This window comes from Typopeltis vanoorti, chromosome 8 (genome assembly GCF_054136105.1).
Source record: "Typopeltis vanoorti isolate ZY-2024b chromosome 8, IOZ_Tvanoo_1.0, whole genome shotgun sequence".
Classification (NCBI taxonomy): domain Eukaryota; kingdom Metazoa; phylum Arthropoda; class Arachnida; order Uropygi; family Thelyphonidae; genus Typopeltis; species Typopeltis vanoorti.
The window spans coordinates 146,320,573-146,339,020 of NC_143556.1; the positions used below are offsets into that span (position 1 = coordinate 146,320,573).

Below are 18,448 nucleotides of genomic sequence, written 5' to 3' on the forward strand. Positions count from 1 at the left end.
TTTCTTGCTTTCTTGACAGGTCTAGGAGTAGACAAAGGCACTTTCCTCTTGGTTGATATGTTTAGGGGTTTTAAAAAAATGCTAATTGTAACACAAATTATAACTGAACCAAAAATAGCGAATGTAATAAGTATGCAAACAGAGATCGAGACGTGTGAATCATGCCAAACACATGTTACTGAGCAGTGGGCTGATGCTACACGCACAACCGTTCCCATTAGGCTTCAGGGACCACACGGATAGGGTATGTGAGTGTAGTAGAAAAATCTGTTACAGTAGTTCATACTGAAACGCGGTGCGAGATGCAGTAGCAGTCGTAAGTCAATCAGTCATAACAAAGTTTGTGCCTGAAGTATATTTTCAGGACCGGACAACTTGCATATAGAGACTAATGACTTCACATCACTTGCCTTAGTATCTCGTAATGCAAAGCACATATGCTTTCAGAAATGTATGATGTTATGCATTATGGGAAGGGTCACTACGCAGACCAGTTTTGACCTTTATTGAGGTCTCATCAGTGGGAGCCAGACCCTGAAGTGATACCATGGTTGAAGTAAACCAGAAGCTGTATTTCCATATACAATTAGGCAAAAGATGTCACAGTTTTTTTGAAAGTTTTCTTGGTTTTATCCTTTATTATATTATTATATCTTGGTTTAATCCTTTATCCAAGTGTAAGCAAACTAAGTTTGTGCCTGAAGTTGTTCAGGACTGGACAACTCATATATAGACTATTGACTTCATATCACATGCCTTAGTATCCCATAAAGCTATGCAAAGCTGTAGTCTTAGCACATCTAATATCAGAAGAAAGCAGGCTTGGAGTCGTGAGGAAAGGGACATTGGACAATGAAAGAAGTTAGCTGAACAGGCCAAAAGTAATTGGAGAGAGCTCTTTGTATGTAAAAAGGATTACCTGCTATGTCATGTTTTTCTTCCATAGGTGTAACAGAAGAGGATTATAAGGATTTGGTTTGGTGTGTTGTATCAGCAGTTGAATGGTGTTTATAGGTTTGAGTGCAAGTGGAGAAATGATGGCAGCTAGTTGGCCAGAACAATGTCCATGAATATATCGATAGAAGCATAAGGTGCTAACAGTACACTTGCGAGAACACTGGAATGAGTTCTGTGATGTTATCCCATGTGTTAGAACAGTATTCTAATTCTTAGGAGTTGTAGAGGTAAGAAGTAATGTCCTGAAAAAAGGATGCAAAGTTTTTTTTTAGGTGGAGGAGGTAATGTGTTTATGCCAGGAGAAGCTAGAGATGCAAGTCAATTCATAAAGATATATTTGATATCTCATGGAGAGGTGAAGCATAGTCTTCCTTGTGTGAAATAAGACAGAATTATGTTAGTGACATTGAAGGTGACAAGGTTGCCCTTGCTTCACTCAAGAATTTTTCATGGATCAAAACTTCATTGGTATTAATCAAGTATTTACCCTCCTCTGTCGTTATTCCCTTAACAGCGATTTTAGAGCCATTAACAGATTAACTGCGGTGGAGGGACTTTTGAGTCGCTTGTCTTTACATGTATTGTGCTACTTGGAATTTGTTTACTGTAGGATATTTGATTGTTTTTTTTTGTTTTGTTTTTTTGTTGCACAATTTATTGTGTCTCTTTCCAAAAATAGAAGTTTCATATCTGCCAAAATAAATAATCAATCTCGAAATGACCACCAATCAGCCTTTGCAATGAATATATTTTAGTAATAGTAAATTTCTTCATTTTACTGGCAATATAGATTCTTTTTGCAAATTTTCAAATGTTTGCTTGCATTTAAAATATTTTGTCAAATATTTATATTTTTAAATAACATTTAGTGAAATAAATATGACATTTTGCTTGCTTTCTTTGCAAAATACCTTTTGTATGGATCGTCACATTTCAATTTTAAGAATGAATTTTTTTCCTTTTTTTTTTTATGAACAACAAATGATTATAAACTGCATCACTTTGTTTCCGATATTGTGTCTTTTTTAGTATAAAAAATTTATATCCAATGGTATTTTATCAGAGACTCTTCGCCTTATTCTTTTGCTTAAAATTGCAATAGATTTTAAAAAAAATTTTTTTTTGTAGGATGCACATTACTATAATATCCAGTGCTTAGGAAGGATATCCTGTATGGAATGATTCAAAATTTATGCTCATTTTTAGGATATTTTACTGCAACTCTCTCCTCCCCCCCTCCTATCCCAGAACCCAGTTACATAACTACTTTAAATTTCTACTGCTTTGAAAGCTTTCAGACAGTATTCAAAATCTCTTATTTGAGTTTACCGTTTTGACAAAAGAAATAAAGCAATAATATTGTTGTATATTCGAAGCTTCTAATTCTGTACTCTTTCTTTGCATCTGAAATCAGCTGGTCAGCAGTCTGCTGAAATTATTCTAAGATTTAGAAATACTATGCTATATTGTCAATATGTAAAACTGTATATGACACAAAAGAAAGTTCAGTTATGTATTTTTGTTTTTCTTTCTTTTTTTTTTTTTTTTTTTTTTAATTCTAAATATTATTACTTCTATTGCTGCTGGTTGCTATTTCAGAAATATGTCTTAGAAATGCTGGACAATAATCCTCTTAGCTGGAGGAAAAGCTAAAAGTCTTAGATTACTCTTTTGAGAAACACAAGAGAGAAAGTTTCACAGAAGTTTCACTAAATTGCCTCAATCAAGAATGTGTTGTTTTGTTTTCAATTGTTGATTAGCAGACATCCTAACACAGAAAAACTAACATTTCTTTTACAGGCGGATGCAGTATTTATGCCAGAAATGATTTCTTTATTTATAGCGATCAGTTTCACTTTTATTATCGAAAAATGCTAAATTATTCGATACAGTTATCTTGAAAAAAAGGATTTGAATTTTTTAAGAGAAAAGGCACATATCTGTTACATAATCATTTATTTTTTGGGTTGGAGGGGAGGGGGTTAGATACCTATTCAATCTGCAGGTAATTGTTACAAACTATCACTTCAGGAACATGCCCATGCAGTTTAGTGTAAAATAGTAGCCAAAGTTTAACTACTTCAATAATGTCACGTATTTAAACTAGAAGAAAATGTCATTATATGTGCTGATGTTAGAACTCTTACATAAATATTTTTTTGGCATGAATTCTCTATCAGCTATAATGTAATCAATTTACAGATTTTTGCACTCTTTTATTGACAGAAGAAATATGTGCAGTAATTTCTTCTTTCTACTACAAGAAAAAAACAGATAACAGAAGAAAAATATGTAGTATTTTCTTTTTCATGGTGAATTTACAATGTTCTTTCTTTTGTGTTTTGAAATGAAAGTGCAAATGATTATTTTCTTACCATTTTTGCCAATAGAAAATCTGCTATAATTATACGGGTACATTTTACCATTTTTCTCCCACAGGAGAAAAGAAATAGTGCAATAATATTGTTCAATCTGTCGAACTTTATTGTAGTGCAAATTTTATTATCAAACTTTGCTGTTTTGTAATAAAAAAAATATTCATGCTACTATGAAAATTTCTAATCTGTAGCACACACTGATATGAAAATTTAATAGATAAAGTTTCGGCAAACTGTATTCTTATTTACAAAAAAAAACAAAAAAAAAAAACAATCTTATAATAGGCATATTTGAAAAAAAGTTGTATTAGGCGAGATTGTAGTACACAGAATGTTTCAAAAATTAAGAAATAAAACATCTCAGAGAATGATTTACTTTACTATTCAGAATTGTTTGGAATGCAATTCAGGTATTATATATATATAATATCTGATTACATATTTATGATAAGATAAAAATGTGATATAAGTTCCAAAAAATTTGGAACTTATATCACATCAATGCTGTGTGTAGTAGTGTGTTGGCAAGGGAAAAATGTTAACGTTGTTATTTATATATTTTAATTATTTTATTTTATTATTTATATTTTAATTTTTTTTGCTGAAATAATTTATTTAAAAGATGAAATTATTTCACCAAAAAAATTAAAATATAAATAATATATATGTATATATATTATTATATATATAATATGTTTCCAAAATGAAATTGAAACAATACAATCAGGCATCTCTCTATCATGCAGCGGGGGGGGGGTTATAAAACTATCAAAGTCGAAATAAAGTTCAATTCTATTGTGAAAATATGAAATTTCGCATTTGATGCATGCACATATACATATTTTGTATCGGAGAATATTTGCAATCACTTTAAAATTGGAAAAAAATATATAAACTAGTAGAAAATATATACATATCAATTTAAATAATAATCATTTATTTCATTTTGTAAAGACCAATTATACAGGGAAACCAACAAGGTGAAAGTGCAAAGAAGAGTAGATTACGATATTTTGAAAAAACTTAGTGATATGACATGACAAAATTAGCACAAAAATATTAAACATTGGTTCTCCAAGGTAACGCAATATTTAAGTGAAGAAAGTATGCAAGGATTTATATTTTGTCCTGGAATTATAAACTGTACAATAAAAAGAGAAAATAAAAGTAATTTCTATATTTTTAGCCTCACTAATATAACTCACAGTCAAATTGCCTAGTATAAAACAAGGAATTGCTTTCCTTGTTATAGAGAACTGAGACTCAGCTTCGTGAGATAATCTGGTTAAGCGTTCTCTACAGCATGAAGAATTATCGCGCCTTCTAAAGGACAGAACAGTCAAATTGCACTTCTTATCTAAGTTCTTTCAACAGGTGTATTGAATCGTATCCAGATTTAACTTGACGTATATACACGTCCTGGTCGGTTGGAGGGTTAAGGCATTGATTATAGAAGATCTTGTATCTTAAGATATATATGATGGATGGATAGAATTATCAGCAAAACCGTGGATAGGATTAAAGATTAGTGATAGTCCATTTAAGAATAGGAGGAACTTGAGCAAAAGTACAGATCCCTGGGATACTATCATCAGTGAGAAAATTTACAGAAAGGAAGCCATCCACCATGGCATGTAGGAAATAACCAAATAGGATATTTGCAATCCATTTGCAAGGATAGAGATAGATAGAAATTTGGTAAATAGGCCTTTGTGCCAACACATGATCAAATGCTTTGATCATGTGTTGGCACAAATGTATTGGATCATGCGAATTCAGAACAACTACATATTGGTAGTCACTGATTTAACTACAAGGGCACCCAGGTGATTAAAGAGCTGACTTTTTCCATTATTATTATTATTATTGTTAAACAAGACCTCATGGAGTCAAAGACTCATCTAGGAAGTCCTTTTATCTCACACACATCTCATCATACCGGGTCTTAAACACATTCAAACTCCTTGCAGACACCACACTCTCAGGCAAGGCATTCCAATCATTCACAACTCTGCACGAAAAAAACCTGCCTCTCACTCCCCTACTCACACCCTCTTTATACAGTTTCCAGGGATGACCTCTGGTTCTCCCCTGATCTCCCACTATTCTCTGTAGAACTTCTCCACCATTGATCCTATAACAACCCCTTACCAACTTGTAGTTCTCTATCATATCTCCCCTCTTCCTTCTCTCCACTAGACTCTGCAAATTACATCTTTTCAATCTTTCCTCATACTCGACATTCCAGAGGTCAGAAACTACCTTAGTCAGATGCCTTTGGACCCTTTCCAACATCTCTTCATCCTTCTGAAAACCAGGTGACCAAATCTGGGCACAATAGTCCATGTGTGGCCTAATCAAAGCCTTATACAATGGAACAAGAATCTCCCTACTTCTACATGTCAGTGTCCTCCTCATCATTCCCAGAAGTCTTTGTGTTGTCTTCACAATTTTGGCGATGTGTCCGCTAAATTTTAGATCCTTATCTACTATCACTCCCAGATCTCTTATTTCCTCTACTTCCAACGATATATTTTCACCAAGCATAAATTCTGCATCCCATCTTTGTTTTCCAAATTTTAAAACCTTACATTTTGCAACATTGAACTCACATCCCCATTTGCTTGCCCAATCACTCAATTTATTCAAGTCTTGTAAGGCCACAACATCTTCACTACACTTCATGGTTCGTCCCAACTTTGCATCATCTGCAAACAACTGAATATCTCCATCCAAATCTTCGCCAATATCATTAATATACAAGTTAAATAGTAATGGCCCTAAAACAGATCCCTGAGGCACTGCACTAGTGACTTTCCTTTTCCTGGATATTGCACCCCCATACACAACTTGTTGATACCTATCAGATAGCCAGTCTCCAATCCAATGCACTAATCTAATATCCAACCCCATCTGCTCTAGTTTGACTGTCAACTTATCATGAGGTACTCTATCAAAAGCTTTTGCAAAATCCAAGTATATTACTGTGTATCCTTCTCCTCTGTCCAAGGAAGCAGTCACTTTATTGTAATAAGTAAGTAGATTACTAAAACATGACCTCCCTTTAGTAAATCCATGCTGTCCATCAAAGATTATACCATTGTTGTCAACCCAAATCTGGATCCTAGTTCTCACAAGCTTCTCCAACAACTTAACTACAACACCTGACACACAGATAGGCCTATAGTTTGATGCTTGAGTTCGATCACCTCCTTTATGAAGTAGCACAATCTTGCCCTCCTTCCACTCTTTAGGGACTTGACCAAGTGCAAGACTCGTATTAAAAAAATATGTCAAGGCAGGTGTCAACTCTCTGGCACATTCCTTCAGAATACGCGGTGATATATTATCAAGTCCCACAGCCTTATTTACATCTAGTTTACTCAACTCCCCAAACACCTCTTGCTCACTTACAGTCAGTCTCTCCTCCCCATCATCAACTGCTCTTAATCTCTCCAAGAAGTCACAAGATTGAAAGATCTTTATGAACTGCTCATTAAGTATCTCCACCACACATTCTGCAACAGCTGTCTTTATACCATTTCCTCCAATCAATGTCATCCTTCCATAATCATTCTTTCTTTTGCTGTCTACATATCGAAAGAACTCCCCAGGATTCTTTTTAGTTTCATTAGCTAACTGCTGTTCATACCTCTCTTTAGCTACTTTCACCAACCAAGTCACCCTCCTTGCCTGGTCTTTGTAGACCTCATGAAATTGGTTACTTCCACTTCTCTTATGCTGCCTCCACAATGCCCTTTTTCTCTGTATTGCATGCTTAATCTCTTTATTCACCCATCTCGCACCTACCTTATTTAACCTTCTCACCCGTGGTATACATTTAGACATTGCATCCACTAAATATTTTTTGAAAATCCCCCAAGCTGCATTGATATCTTTTCCAGCTAACTCCTCATTCCATGCTACACCTGCAAGCTGTCTCCTGAGCTCTTCATAATCACCCCCCCCCCTTGTAGTTCCACATATACCCTTTTTTCACAGGGGTCCTTGCACTGCTGGCAACCACCCAGGTAATCACCTCATGGTCACTTTCACCAATTGGTGGATGATTTGATACCTCATTGATAATTACATCCTCCGATGAGATGACCAAATCCAAGACCCTTAATCCTCTTGTGCCCTCTGTTACATACTGTCTGAGGTAGTTATCCCTCAAAAACTCAAGAAACTCATTTTCTTTACTTCCAGTTGCTATCTCTTCATTCCAGTCTATATTGCCATAATTAAAATCACCCATAATGATCACCCTTTTCTTATTTGCTTGGCTTATTTGACTATACATTTCACTATCACCACCATCCACATTACCAGGTCTATAACAACATCCCACCAAGTATTTGATTCTATTCACCTCTATCTCACACCATACTGCCTCAAAACCACTGGCCCCATTTCCCTCTTGCATCTCTACCTTGTATGGACATAACTCTTTCTCTATCATCAATAGCACTACCCCCCCCCTTTTTTTATCCCTTCTATCCTCACGAAACACATCATACCTTTCCATCTCTATTCCTGTCAGGATGTCATCCTCATCTAACCATGTCTCACTTATTCCGACAATCTCTGGGTGCATAGACGCAATTAGTGCAACCATTTCATCCGCCTTGTTTCTTATACTTCTAGCATTGGTATACAAACACATCAACTCATTTCTGGATCTACAGCTAGTTCCACTGATACCACTCACTCGATGTGATCTCTCCATGCTGGACTGGGGCCATTTCCCTTTCTGCTTCTTCATTTTAGAACCCTTTGCAATTCCATCTGTTTCCTTTTGATCCCTGATCATCCCATTACTTTCCTGCCTACACATGCTCTCACCTCCTCTTGGAGCATCCACCTTTCTCACGCTGTGTATCCCTGTCCACCCTGAGCCTCCCCGTTTCCCTGCTCCTCTTGCACACCCATTCTCTCATTTTCTATACTCATACCACTCACTTCCCCATTCATTTCCACTCCTTCAATCTCTCCTGTCTTACTCTCCTGCTCTTCCACATCACTCCCCTCTCGATCTGATTCATTCTCTCTATTCACTTCTCCAATTTCCAGCATCAGTTTCTCCAAGCGACTCACACCATAACCACTCAAATGCAGTCCATCGTTCCCATACAGCTCACTTCGTCCCTCAAACTCATTCCACACATTAACAAACTGTACTCCCATCTCCTCACACATTGCAGCCAGAATATCATTCATAATCCTTGCTCTCTGCCTCATTTCACCACAATCATACCTAGGCAACACACTGACCACCTGTCACACTATTCTCCTTTATCTTTCCAAGCAGTCTCCTGACATTCATTTTGACATGCTCTTTGTTCTCTCTCAAATCATTTGTACCAATTAATACAATTAACTCTTTTGCTCGCTCCTGCCTCATATCTAATGCCTCAATCACTCTACTCATTTTACCGCCTGGAAAACATACCTTGTGCATTTTATCCTCTAGCACACCTTTAATAATGGAGTCGCCATACATCGCCACTCGCTCATCTTTTGTTAACTCTTTCATGCCATCATGATTTTTTTAATAGTTTTGACCTGAATTCTCTTAATTTCATTCCGCATCCATTTCATTTCTTGCTTCATCCAATCCAATTCACCTTCCGAACCTCAAGACATTCACTCTATCATTAAATCTTTCTAACTCTCGACCCCCTCTTCTCACTTTCCCTCTCATTCATCCTTCTTTGTTTCCGTACTTTCGGTCCAACATACGTCCAACTTTCACTATCATTCTTCTCACTTTCACTCTCACATATCGTTCTTTGTTTCCGTAATTTCGGACTAACATGCTTCCAACTTTCTCTATCATTCTTCTCACTTTTACTGTCATTCATCTTTCTTTGGTTCAGTACTTTCATTCCAACATGCATCCAACTTTCGCCATCAGTCATTCTTTTTTCGCTATCATTCATTCTTTCGATTTTTTTTACTTGCGATTTCTGTATCACGCCATTTCTACTTTCGTTCTCTCAATTTCGTTTGTTTCCACCTCACTTTCGTCCCTTTTAACATCCATTACGGTTGTCAAATCGCTCTTTTTCTTTTTTCCTGATTTTTTAACATTTTTTCGCCTTTCTTTCTCACCATCCTTCTCTTTCAAACGTGCACTCGCGACACAATCGGTACTAGCACTTTCTGTCATCAACTTCATATTCGCATTCATCAATTCCTTGTTCAGGTCACATTTCGCACACACCCTTCTTCCATCCACACTAAACATCTACAAATCATTTATGTAATCGAAGGAGTACATATAACAGACCTCACACTTAACAAACCGACTGAAATCCAAATTAAAATCATGGAATGACAATGCCGCCGCCATTTTTTTTTTTTTTCTCTGCAGGTTACTAGGTCTAATATTAACGTTTTCGTATTTAGTTTAAGCAAGAAAAAAACCCCCACACTAATAATATCGGTAGCGTACAACGTTTACAGCCGCTCTTACTTAAACAATTACGCATATATACTTAATTATTCCTAGTAAAACTTATCTGAATCAGGAGCTCTTCAAAACACGTCCGTAGTGCTTGACCCACTAGCGCCCTTATTTTGTATAGAAATGAGAGGATAATTTGATGGCTGGTTGTTACCTCCTTTCTTTGGAGTATGTTAAATATAAACTTGTTCCTAATAATATAGAGTGTACATTAATTTCAAAGCACAAGTGGTAAGCAATTTTGGTAGGAGTACCATCAGAACCTTGAAAACTTAGCATTCAAGCTAGTCAGGATTTTTCTGATGTCTTTCTGTATAGAATTTGCTCATCCGGAATGAGCATGCAGCTATTCTCTTACAACATCATACCAAGAACACACACAGGTACCTCCACTGAGTCTGTAGACTTATCATGGGAGGTCCATTTTTAAAACATTAATCAACAATTGTCAATACTGTTGACAATTGTTGATTAATGTTGAAAGTTATTTCACTTGGTTATACTATAAATTAAAGCTGCCAAGAAATTATATTCTCAGTTTCATCCTTTATCCAAATGTAAGCAAACAAAGTTTGCTCATGAACTTTTAACAAGTAGTTAAAAGGTGTAACACTTTTTAACTACATGTATATGAAAATATGACTTCTGCATTACCTCAATCTTAATATCACTTCTGGATCTGGCTCCCACTGAAGAGACCTCAATAAAGGTCAAAACTGGTTTGGGTAGTGACCCTTCTCATAATGCATAGTATTATACATGTCTGTATGATATGTGCCTTGCTTTATGGGATACTGAGGAAACTGATATGAAGTCGTTAGCTTGTGTATATAGCCCAGTTGTGAAGTTACTTCATGTGCAACTTGGTTTGCTTCCACTTGGATAAAGGATGAAACCAATAATTTTTCACATCTATAATTTATAATTGTCAATATACCTGTACAATATCTGTCATATTTTGCCTTGAAATCATTCACTGACAAAGCACATGCAACTGACTCTGGCAGTCTGTTCTACTTATTCAGCACACTCCAAGCAAAAAATGTAGTCCTCACTCCCTTGCCATATACTGAAATATTTCACCCTCAACATTTCTATAACTCCTCCCCTTCCCTCAAGCAACTGTTTCTATTATATCTTCCCTTATCCACCGATCAACCAGCTTTTGTAATGCACAAATCTTCAATCTCTCCTCATATGGAGCATTATGCATCCCTGATACCATGTTAGTGTTACTTGCCTCTTTTTATTATAGTGTATGAGGATATAATGGCCATGAGGTTCTTTTTTATGGGGAAGTACGATACTATCTCAATTCCCCCCCCCCCCCCATTTTATCTGGGCTAGGGACCGGCATAGCTAATGAATCAGGCCTATGGCTGGGTCTTAAGTATTCCTGACTGTAATACGTGTGTGTGTGTGTTCACAGGGCTGGTTTGCCTGCTTGCAGGATGAAAACCCCCAGGATAAAGTGGAGATAATAATCCTGCTGTCCATGCCCAAGACCGGCTAACTTGGCTATGTCTGAGAAAGATCCTTAAGCTCCTCATGTTGGCGATAGGAATTGAACCCAGGACACTCCTTTCCCAGGCATATGGTTGTGTAAAGTTATGTTGATTTTGTTAATTTCAAATTTTTGTTATATTCACCTATATCAGCTCTTTCTAAATCTCCAACTATTCTACTGGCTGCACCAATGTAAAATTATGTTAATTTGATATATACCTCATTAATTCCTTACTCATACAAATCTTAGTATTTCTCTATCTGCTGGCTGCTATAAACACATTAAATGATGGTGCACTGTGCTGTTAACAAAGACACTGCTTCAGGCTAGAGCCAATCCCTTTGTTATAATTCTGGTATTAACCCAGTTTCTAATTTTGGAAAAATTTATTTGTTAACGCTGCGCCATCCAAAATTATTAGACTAGAGAAGCTTCGTTGTCTGGGAGAAAAAAACACTCAGAATGGCACAATATTCATACAATTACTATTCCTAATTTTATCAAAACTTATATGTCTCAATTTTACTGCAGTCGTGGCTATTCACAAAATTTTCATTTGCACAGGTTCTACTTTGAGTGGTGCATTGAGAACATAGATCAGGCAAGTTATTAGGTTGACAAGAAAGGATTTATTCATTAATGAATATGGTACAATTACTGACAGTTACTTAACTAAACTAATTCAATCATGCAGGTGTAACCTGGGAATTCTTAATCTTTCTCAACATGAATCAATATCTAATACTAAACACATTATGCATTTCTTCTAATTACTTAACATTCTTAAGTAATCATTTACCAAATCTTGGTCTCAGGAACTAACTGACTATAACAAAACTATATATTCAATCGCAACACCTTGCAAGTCCTCATGCACAGAGCTATAATAACATTCTATATGTGGATCAGATGCTAAAGTCCTATTACACTTCGAAAGTCCAATAATATTCCAATAAATATTCGTTACAATCTAACATTCTTGTATATACAAAGGATTTAAAAAGTTCTTACATTATCGGGTCATTACGATCACTCTGGCTTTCTCTTTCGATCATCTGCTCTATTCTTATGGCTCGTTGTTTCTTCCTCTGGTTTACTGCTTTCAGAAAGGACTGGCTAGCAAATATGTTCATGATTACTTCCTTTGATTTAGGCGAAGCTGGTCTGTGAGGATCGGTCCACGTGGTTCTGCATATCATCTTGGTCTACGCTGATTATACCGCTGTGCCGAGGCCTATGTTCGTGCTGGATCTCTGTCTGTCTGCATAGCTGCCTATGGACATCTTCCTTCTCTATGAACGACAGGAACAAGATGGAAAAAAAAGCCTACAGTTGCCTTTGCCAAACTCTATATATTCACTGCTGTGATATTCTCCCTACTACGTCATTGTTTTTTCTGGCACTTAACTCTTCTGCACTTCGTGCCATTGCTCCTCCTGGCATGTCTACGGGAAACGCCCATGTGCCTTTTCGACTTTGCGTACATGACTGCCTCCGGACATGTTTTTTTAATCCGCTTATCTCTTCTGTAACTTTGATCTAAACTTTGGCATACTAACATTTTTTTTTTTTTCCACCTCTGTTGTATTCACAAAAACATTTAATATTATAATACATAAGGAAATTTTTAAATCATGGATTTTATCGTTATTTTACAATCTATTTCACCTTTACCAGTATGCAAGTATTTCTCCGAGAGTTTTGATACTTGTTAAATCTGATTGAAATGTAGTACAATAAATTTTTCCTTCATTCAAAATTTAACAGTTGCGAAGCGCATAGCCACTTGGCTAACCACGCATACATTATTGCCTCTGAATCCTTTAGACTGCATTTGTACGTATGTTGAAAAACTAAGGATTTACAGTAGTTTAGGTTTTTAATGGAACATGGGATGAAGAGACCTTCATTCCATCAAAAATTATTTCAGTTTGAAGAGAAATGCAAAAACAATAGTCTTAGCCAAAGGAAAAGAGTAGAAATCATGCATTTTGTCACAATTGTATTGACAAATGACATGACATCAAGAGTGGCTGAATGAAAGGCCTTCTTTCAGGAAAGAAGGTATAGATGACGTTATGGTCCCAGTTAATAAGAAAAGAGCAGAGCTGCCGTATATGAGAACTGGTTAAGAAGATATCAAGGATTAAGAGAATTATTTAGCATCTTGCTGAGCAGATAGACAATTTGCAAAGGATCTGAACAGCAAATATCTCTGCATCTCTTCTTTGCTTGATCAATAAAACTGGAAAATGAAGCCAGTTTGAGTTTTGGACAGTGAGGTCCCCAAGGAAAAGCAGTCTCACATTTTTTGTAATTAAATTGCACAAAATCCAACTTCAAAGACAAATAATAAGGGGGGAAAATTCAGTGTGTTTATCAGGAAAGAAGTGTTTTTCACTCACTGGAGTGCAGAAATACTGGATGTCAGATCTGACAAATACACAGGGTTCACCATTGTGGTAGAAGCAGGCATGCAGAGTATAGTTTAGAAAGATGAAGTGGATAATATTGCTTGAGGCTGCTCGTTGAGGTTCTGATTAAAAGTAACAGGCCAGATTTATATATTTCTAAGTGGTGGTGTGCATAGTTTATGTTGCAGTTAAAATCATAAATTGAATGTCAGTGAAATGGATATGAATGTTTTTTTGTTGTAGCTGCATTTTAGCTCTTTTTTTTTATTCTCTTCTTTGAGGGAGTTTTTTTATCAGCAGTGTTATCAGAATAATTTCTGATAACTAGCATGTCTGCTTTGTGTCGAGGGGTCACAAAAATAGGGGCCTGTTGTGTGGATGATGCCAATTTGGGGATGACAATAAGGGAAGAAGTGAATTTCACTCACTTCAAATCACTAAAATGATTTGAGCATTGTTCTGTGTGCAGATGACAGTGAACATCAGTTCAGTGTTGTCAAGTTATGTATTTTGGACTGAAAGCACTGCAGGCAGAGTTTTACACCCTGTGTCCAAAAAGAAACTGAACTTTTTGAAAATAGAAGAAACTAGTGCCATCTGTTGTATTTTTTGTTGTCAAAAGTGGCAACCTTCATTAGTGTTGTGTCAACTGTTTATGACATTTGTTTCATTAGAAGCCAAGTATAGTGCCAAAAGCAGCGGTGTGTTTTGACGAACAGTCGGAAAATGAGTTTCAAAAAGAGAGCTGCAATTGACTTTTGTGTTAAAGTTGGTAAACATTTTACCGAAATGCATATGCTTCAAAAAAGCATACAGTGATGAATGCTTATCCCATACTCAAGTTTACGAGTGGTTTAAGTGAATTCAAAGTGGTCATAAGATGCTTGAGGACAACGAAAAGCCGGTCCGTCCAAAAACTGGACTGGGCGAAGTCAACATCCAAAAAGTGCGTGATTTCATCAAAGAAAACCCAAAATCATCCATGAGATCGATTGAAGATGAATTGGGGGTTCCAAAATCAACTGTGCACAACATTTTGACCGAGAGTTTGGGCCTTTGTAAATGGAATTCACGATTTGTTCCCTACAAGTTGACCGACGATCAAAAAATGTATTGAATTGAACACTGCAAGGACCTCATTAAAACTGCTTATAAGGACTCAAACTTCCTTGAAACGATCGTTACTGGTGACGAAACATGGTGTTTTGAGTATGAGCCTGAAACAAAGCCCCAGAGTGCTGAGTGGAGACCACCAGAAGAGGGGCATCCGAAAAAACATCGCTTGGAGAAGTCAAAAGTGAAGACAATGCTGATATTGTTTCTACGATTCCAAGGGCATTATCTACAAAGAATTCGTTCTGCCTGGCACGAATGCCAGGCGGTCACTGGTGAATTTTATCTCGAAGCTTTAAAGCAATTGATAGCGAGAATTCGTCGCGTATGGCATGAATATCGTGACGACCGACCATTAGGTCAAAACACACTGTCACTCTTGGCACTCTAACTCTGCTTCTAATGAAACAAATGTCATAAACAATTGACACAACACTAATGAGGTTGCCGCTTTCGACAACAAAAAGATACAAGAGGTGGCGCCACTAGTTTCTTCTATTTTCAAAAAGTTTGGTTTCTTTTTGGACAGAGGGTATATATTATGAGAATTCGCTGTGAATGGTCATGAATGGCTTAGGTTTGGAATGATGGTGGTTGAAATTTAAGGACCACATTGCTGAGGTGGTTAAATTATCTGAAATGTTGAAGAAAACACTAACTTATAGGAATAAGTTAGTGTATTCTCCTTCTTCCTCTTTTCAAGGCTTCTATATGATAATATTTATTCCTGTTCTTAGATAGATATGATTACAGGGATTTTGTGGAAATGAAGAGGCAGTCAAAAAGATCCAGTGTAATATAACCTTATCTTGACAAGGATTAATTGAAGGAATGTGGTTTTCAAAATTTGGAAATTAGAAGAGGAGAGATATGATAAAGCCATACATGATTATAAGAAAATCTTACAGTATAAGCTGTAAACTTCTGCCTGCTATGAACTAGTAAGTGCATAAGATCATTCTGATAGAACGATCTTATGCACTTACCACTTCGTAGCAAGTAGAGAAAGAATACTCAGTCATCCCTAGAGGCTGAATAACTATACTAGTGATGAGTATGCATAGAATGGAATATCATTGGATAGGAGTGCACCTTTTGATGAATTTGTTCAAGGAGAGATGTGATATCTGTGTGTTGAAACAGCAATGGGAAAGGATTAAAAATATTTAAATATTTATTTGTTAAATATTATTTAATCCTTTCCTAGTGCTGCTGTTTTACTCCATTAAACTTCTAACAGTGAGAGATGTGATAGGTACTTTGTCATTATATGACACAGAAGACAAGAGATGGTCTTCTGGAGGAAACCATAGTAATAAATACAGTTGACTCCTAATGACAGAATCATTAGGAGCCTTAGAAATAGTTTGTTATAGAAGACAGTTTTTTTTTATTTTTATTTTATTTTTTTAATAATGAATTATTTTTAGAATAGCATTGTGCCCATGGGGCTTTGGTCTGGAATTTTTTTGGTTGTGTGCTATGTGTGAATTTGTTATAGGGAGGGTGAACTGCATATTTAAGTTGCAATGGTTTAAATTTAGATTGGTTTAGATAATTGATTACTGAATTGGATTGGCAATTAATTGTGCTATATGATAGTTTTAATGTAGGGAAGTAGTATTAAAGAAAAGGAAGATAATGAGTGGGAGTTCTGCAGGACTTTAGCATCAAACACCTCTTTTGCTAGTCTTTCTTCTTCCATTCTGTTTAAGTGACCATACCTCAGATTGGGGTTGATATTGGGAATGGATTAATATGAATTATTTATTCAGGTTAGGAGAATGTTGTAGGGCTGTGCCAGTTCTAGAAATAGTTTCTGAGATTTATTTTACACCTATAGAATGCTTTTTATGGTAGTATCTGGTGGCTTGCATGAATGGTAGGGTTTGCAACTCTAGAATGGCTGCAGTTTAGAAATGAAGTATTATCCGTGTCCATCACGTCGAATATTAGCCATTCTTCCTGTTTGTGAGTGACCAAATATTTCACACTCATTTATTTACTTACTTTTATTAAGAAAGTGTTTGAAGAGCATGTCCCGAGGTTTACTTTCTGCTTTGACCAAGAATTCTTTTTCTGGTTATGTGTGCTGTTAAGATAGTTCCTGAGTAAAGTTCGATTTTTAAGTATTGCAATATCAAGTGACTTATGCCAAAGGTTGTATTTTTCAGTCACGTTTAAAATGCTTACTGTTAAAAAAGAAATACAGTACATTCTTAATGAAGAAAAAAATTGAAATGTTTATTTATATATTTTTTACAGGGTGGACAGAAGTATATGTCAGAAACACTTAGTCATTTAAGTTTCAAGACAAATCTTGAAGACTCAGCCAAAGCAACTGACTTAATTATTGAAGCAATTGTTGAAAACATTGATGTGAAAAAGGAACTTTTCTCAAAGCTTGACAAAGTAGCTTCCAAGTAAGAGTGCAATATGTTCATTAAATTAACATTTTCTAAATGTTATAAAGCATAATTGAAAATGTTACTACAGATATCTAATAACACATGTTAAAAAATAGTACTTAAAGCTCTACACATTTACTGATTTCAGATGAATCAAGATTTGATTTGTTTGTTTTTTTGTCACATTTTTTACATACTGTTGCTGAAAAGTTGTGATAATCACTATGAAGGAATTCAGGTAGGGAATACATTATTGTGGGGAATACATTATTCTATGTATTCCCCACAAAGTGTTATACACATGTTACTATGCTGCTGCATCATTTGGAGTCCTCTGAGAAAAAAAAAGTCTTTTCCCTTGTTGCACAACCTGTCCTCAACTGCCGACATGACTTCATCATCTATGGTAAATTTTGTTCCTTTCAAGTGTTTCGTTGAATTTGGGAATAGGAAATAGATGGGGCCCAATCTGGCGAATAGGGTGGTTGAAGCAGACATTGAAGGCCCAAGCTGTGTATTGTATGTTAGGTTTCATGAGCAGTGTGAGCAGGTGTATTGTCCTGCAAAAGCAACACACCTCTGCTTAGTTTCCCACAGCATTTTTCCTTCAGTACCTCCTTCAGTTCATTCAGAGCTGTTGAATAAATTGCTGCAGTAACAGTTTCACCTTTTTTAAGGTACTTGGTAATGATTACACCATCCATATCCTGAAAGATAATGGCAAGAACCTTCCCTGCTGACTTTTGGTTTCAGAACTTATTTTGCCATGGAGAGCCTTTTGTGTCTCCACTCCATTCACTGTTGTTTGGTGTTTCTGGGTCATAGTGATGAAACAATAATTCATCAATAGTTAAATTGCAAACCAAAAAATTTGCTCCTGATTTCTCAAAATGACCCAGAATCCCTTAAGATGACAGCACACATTCTCTCTCTCTCTCTCTGTCTTTTGGTCGGCATTCAAACATTTGGGGACCCACTTTGCCGAGAGCTTCTACATGTCCAGATGTTGATGGATAATGACCCCAAAACATTCCCTGGATATCCCCAGAGTTTTGACAATCTTTTTGGCTGGTATTTGGCTATCATCAAGGATCATGGCATGCACTGCATCGATGTTTTCAGGTGTGATTGCTGTGGAAGAACTTCCAGACCTGGGAGCATCTGTTGTCTCAGGATGCCCAGTTTTAAACTTGGCCATCCAT

General features: G+C 36.1%; 1 protein-coding gene across 5 annotated transcripts in view; it reads left to right on the top strand.

Annotated features, from left to right (window-relative positions):
* LOC150104412 (hydroxyacyl-coenzyme A dehydrogenase, mitochondrial-like) overlaps positions 1–18,448 on the top strand; it is a 227,690-nt gene that overhangs the window by 65,476 nt on the left and 143,766 nt on the right. For all 5 annotated transcript variants that reach the window (XM_090396993.1, XM_090396992.1, XM_090396995.1 and 2 more), the window contains exon 4: positions 17,104–17,261. In XM_090396993.1, the coding sequence (XP_090253119.1) occupies positions 17,104–17,261 (158 nt within the window). The remainder of the gene's footprint in view (positions 1–17,103; positions 17,262–18,448) is intronic.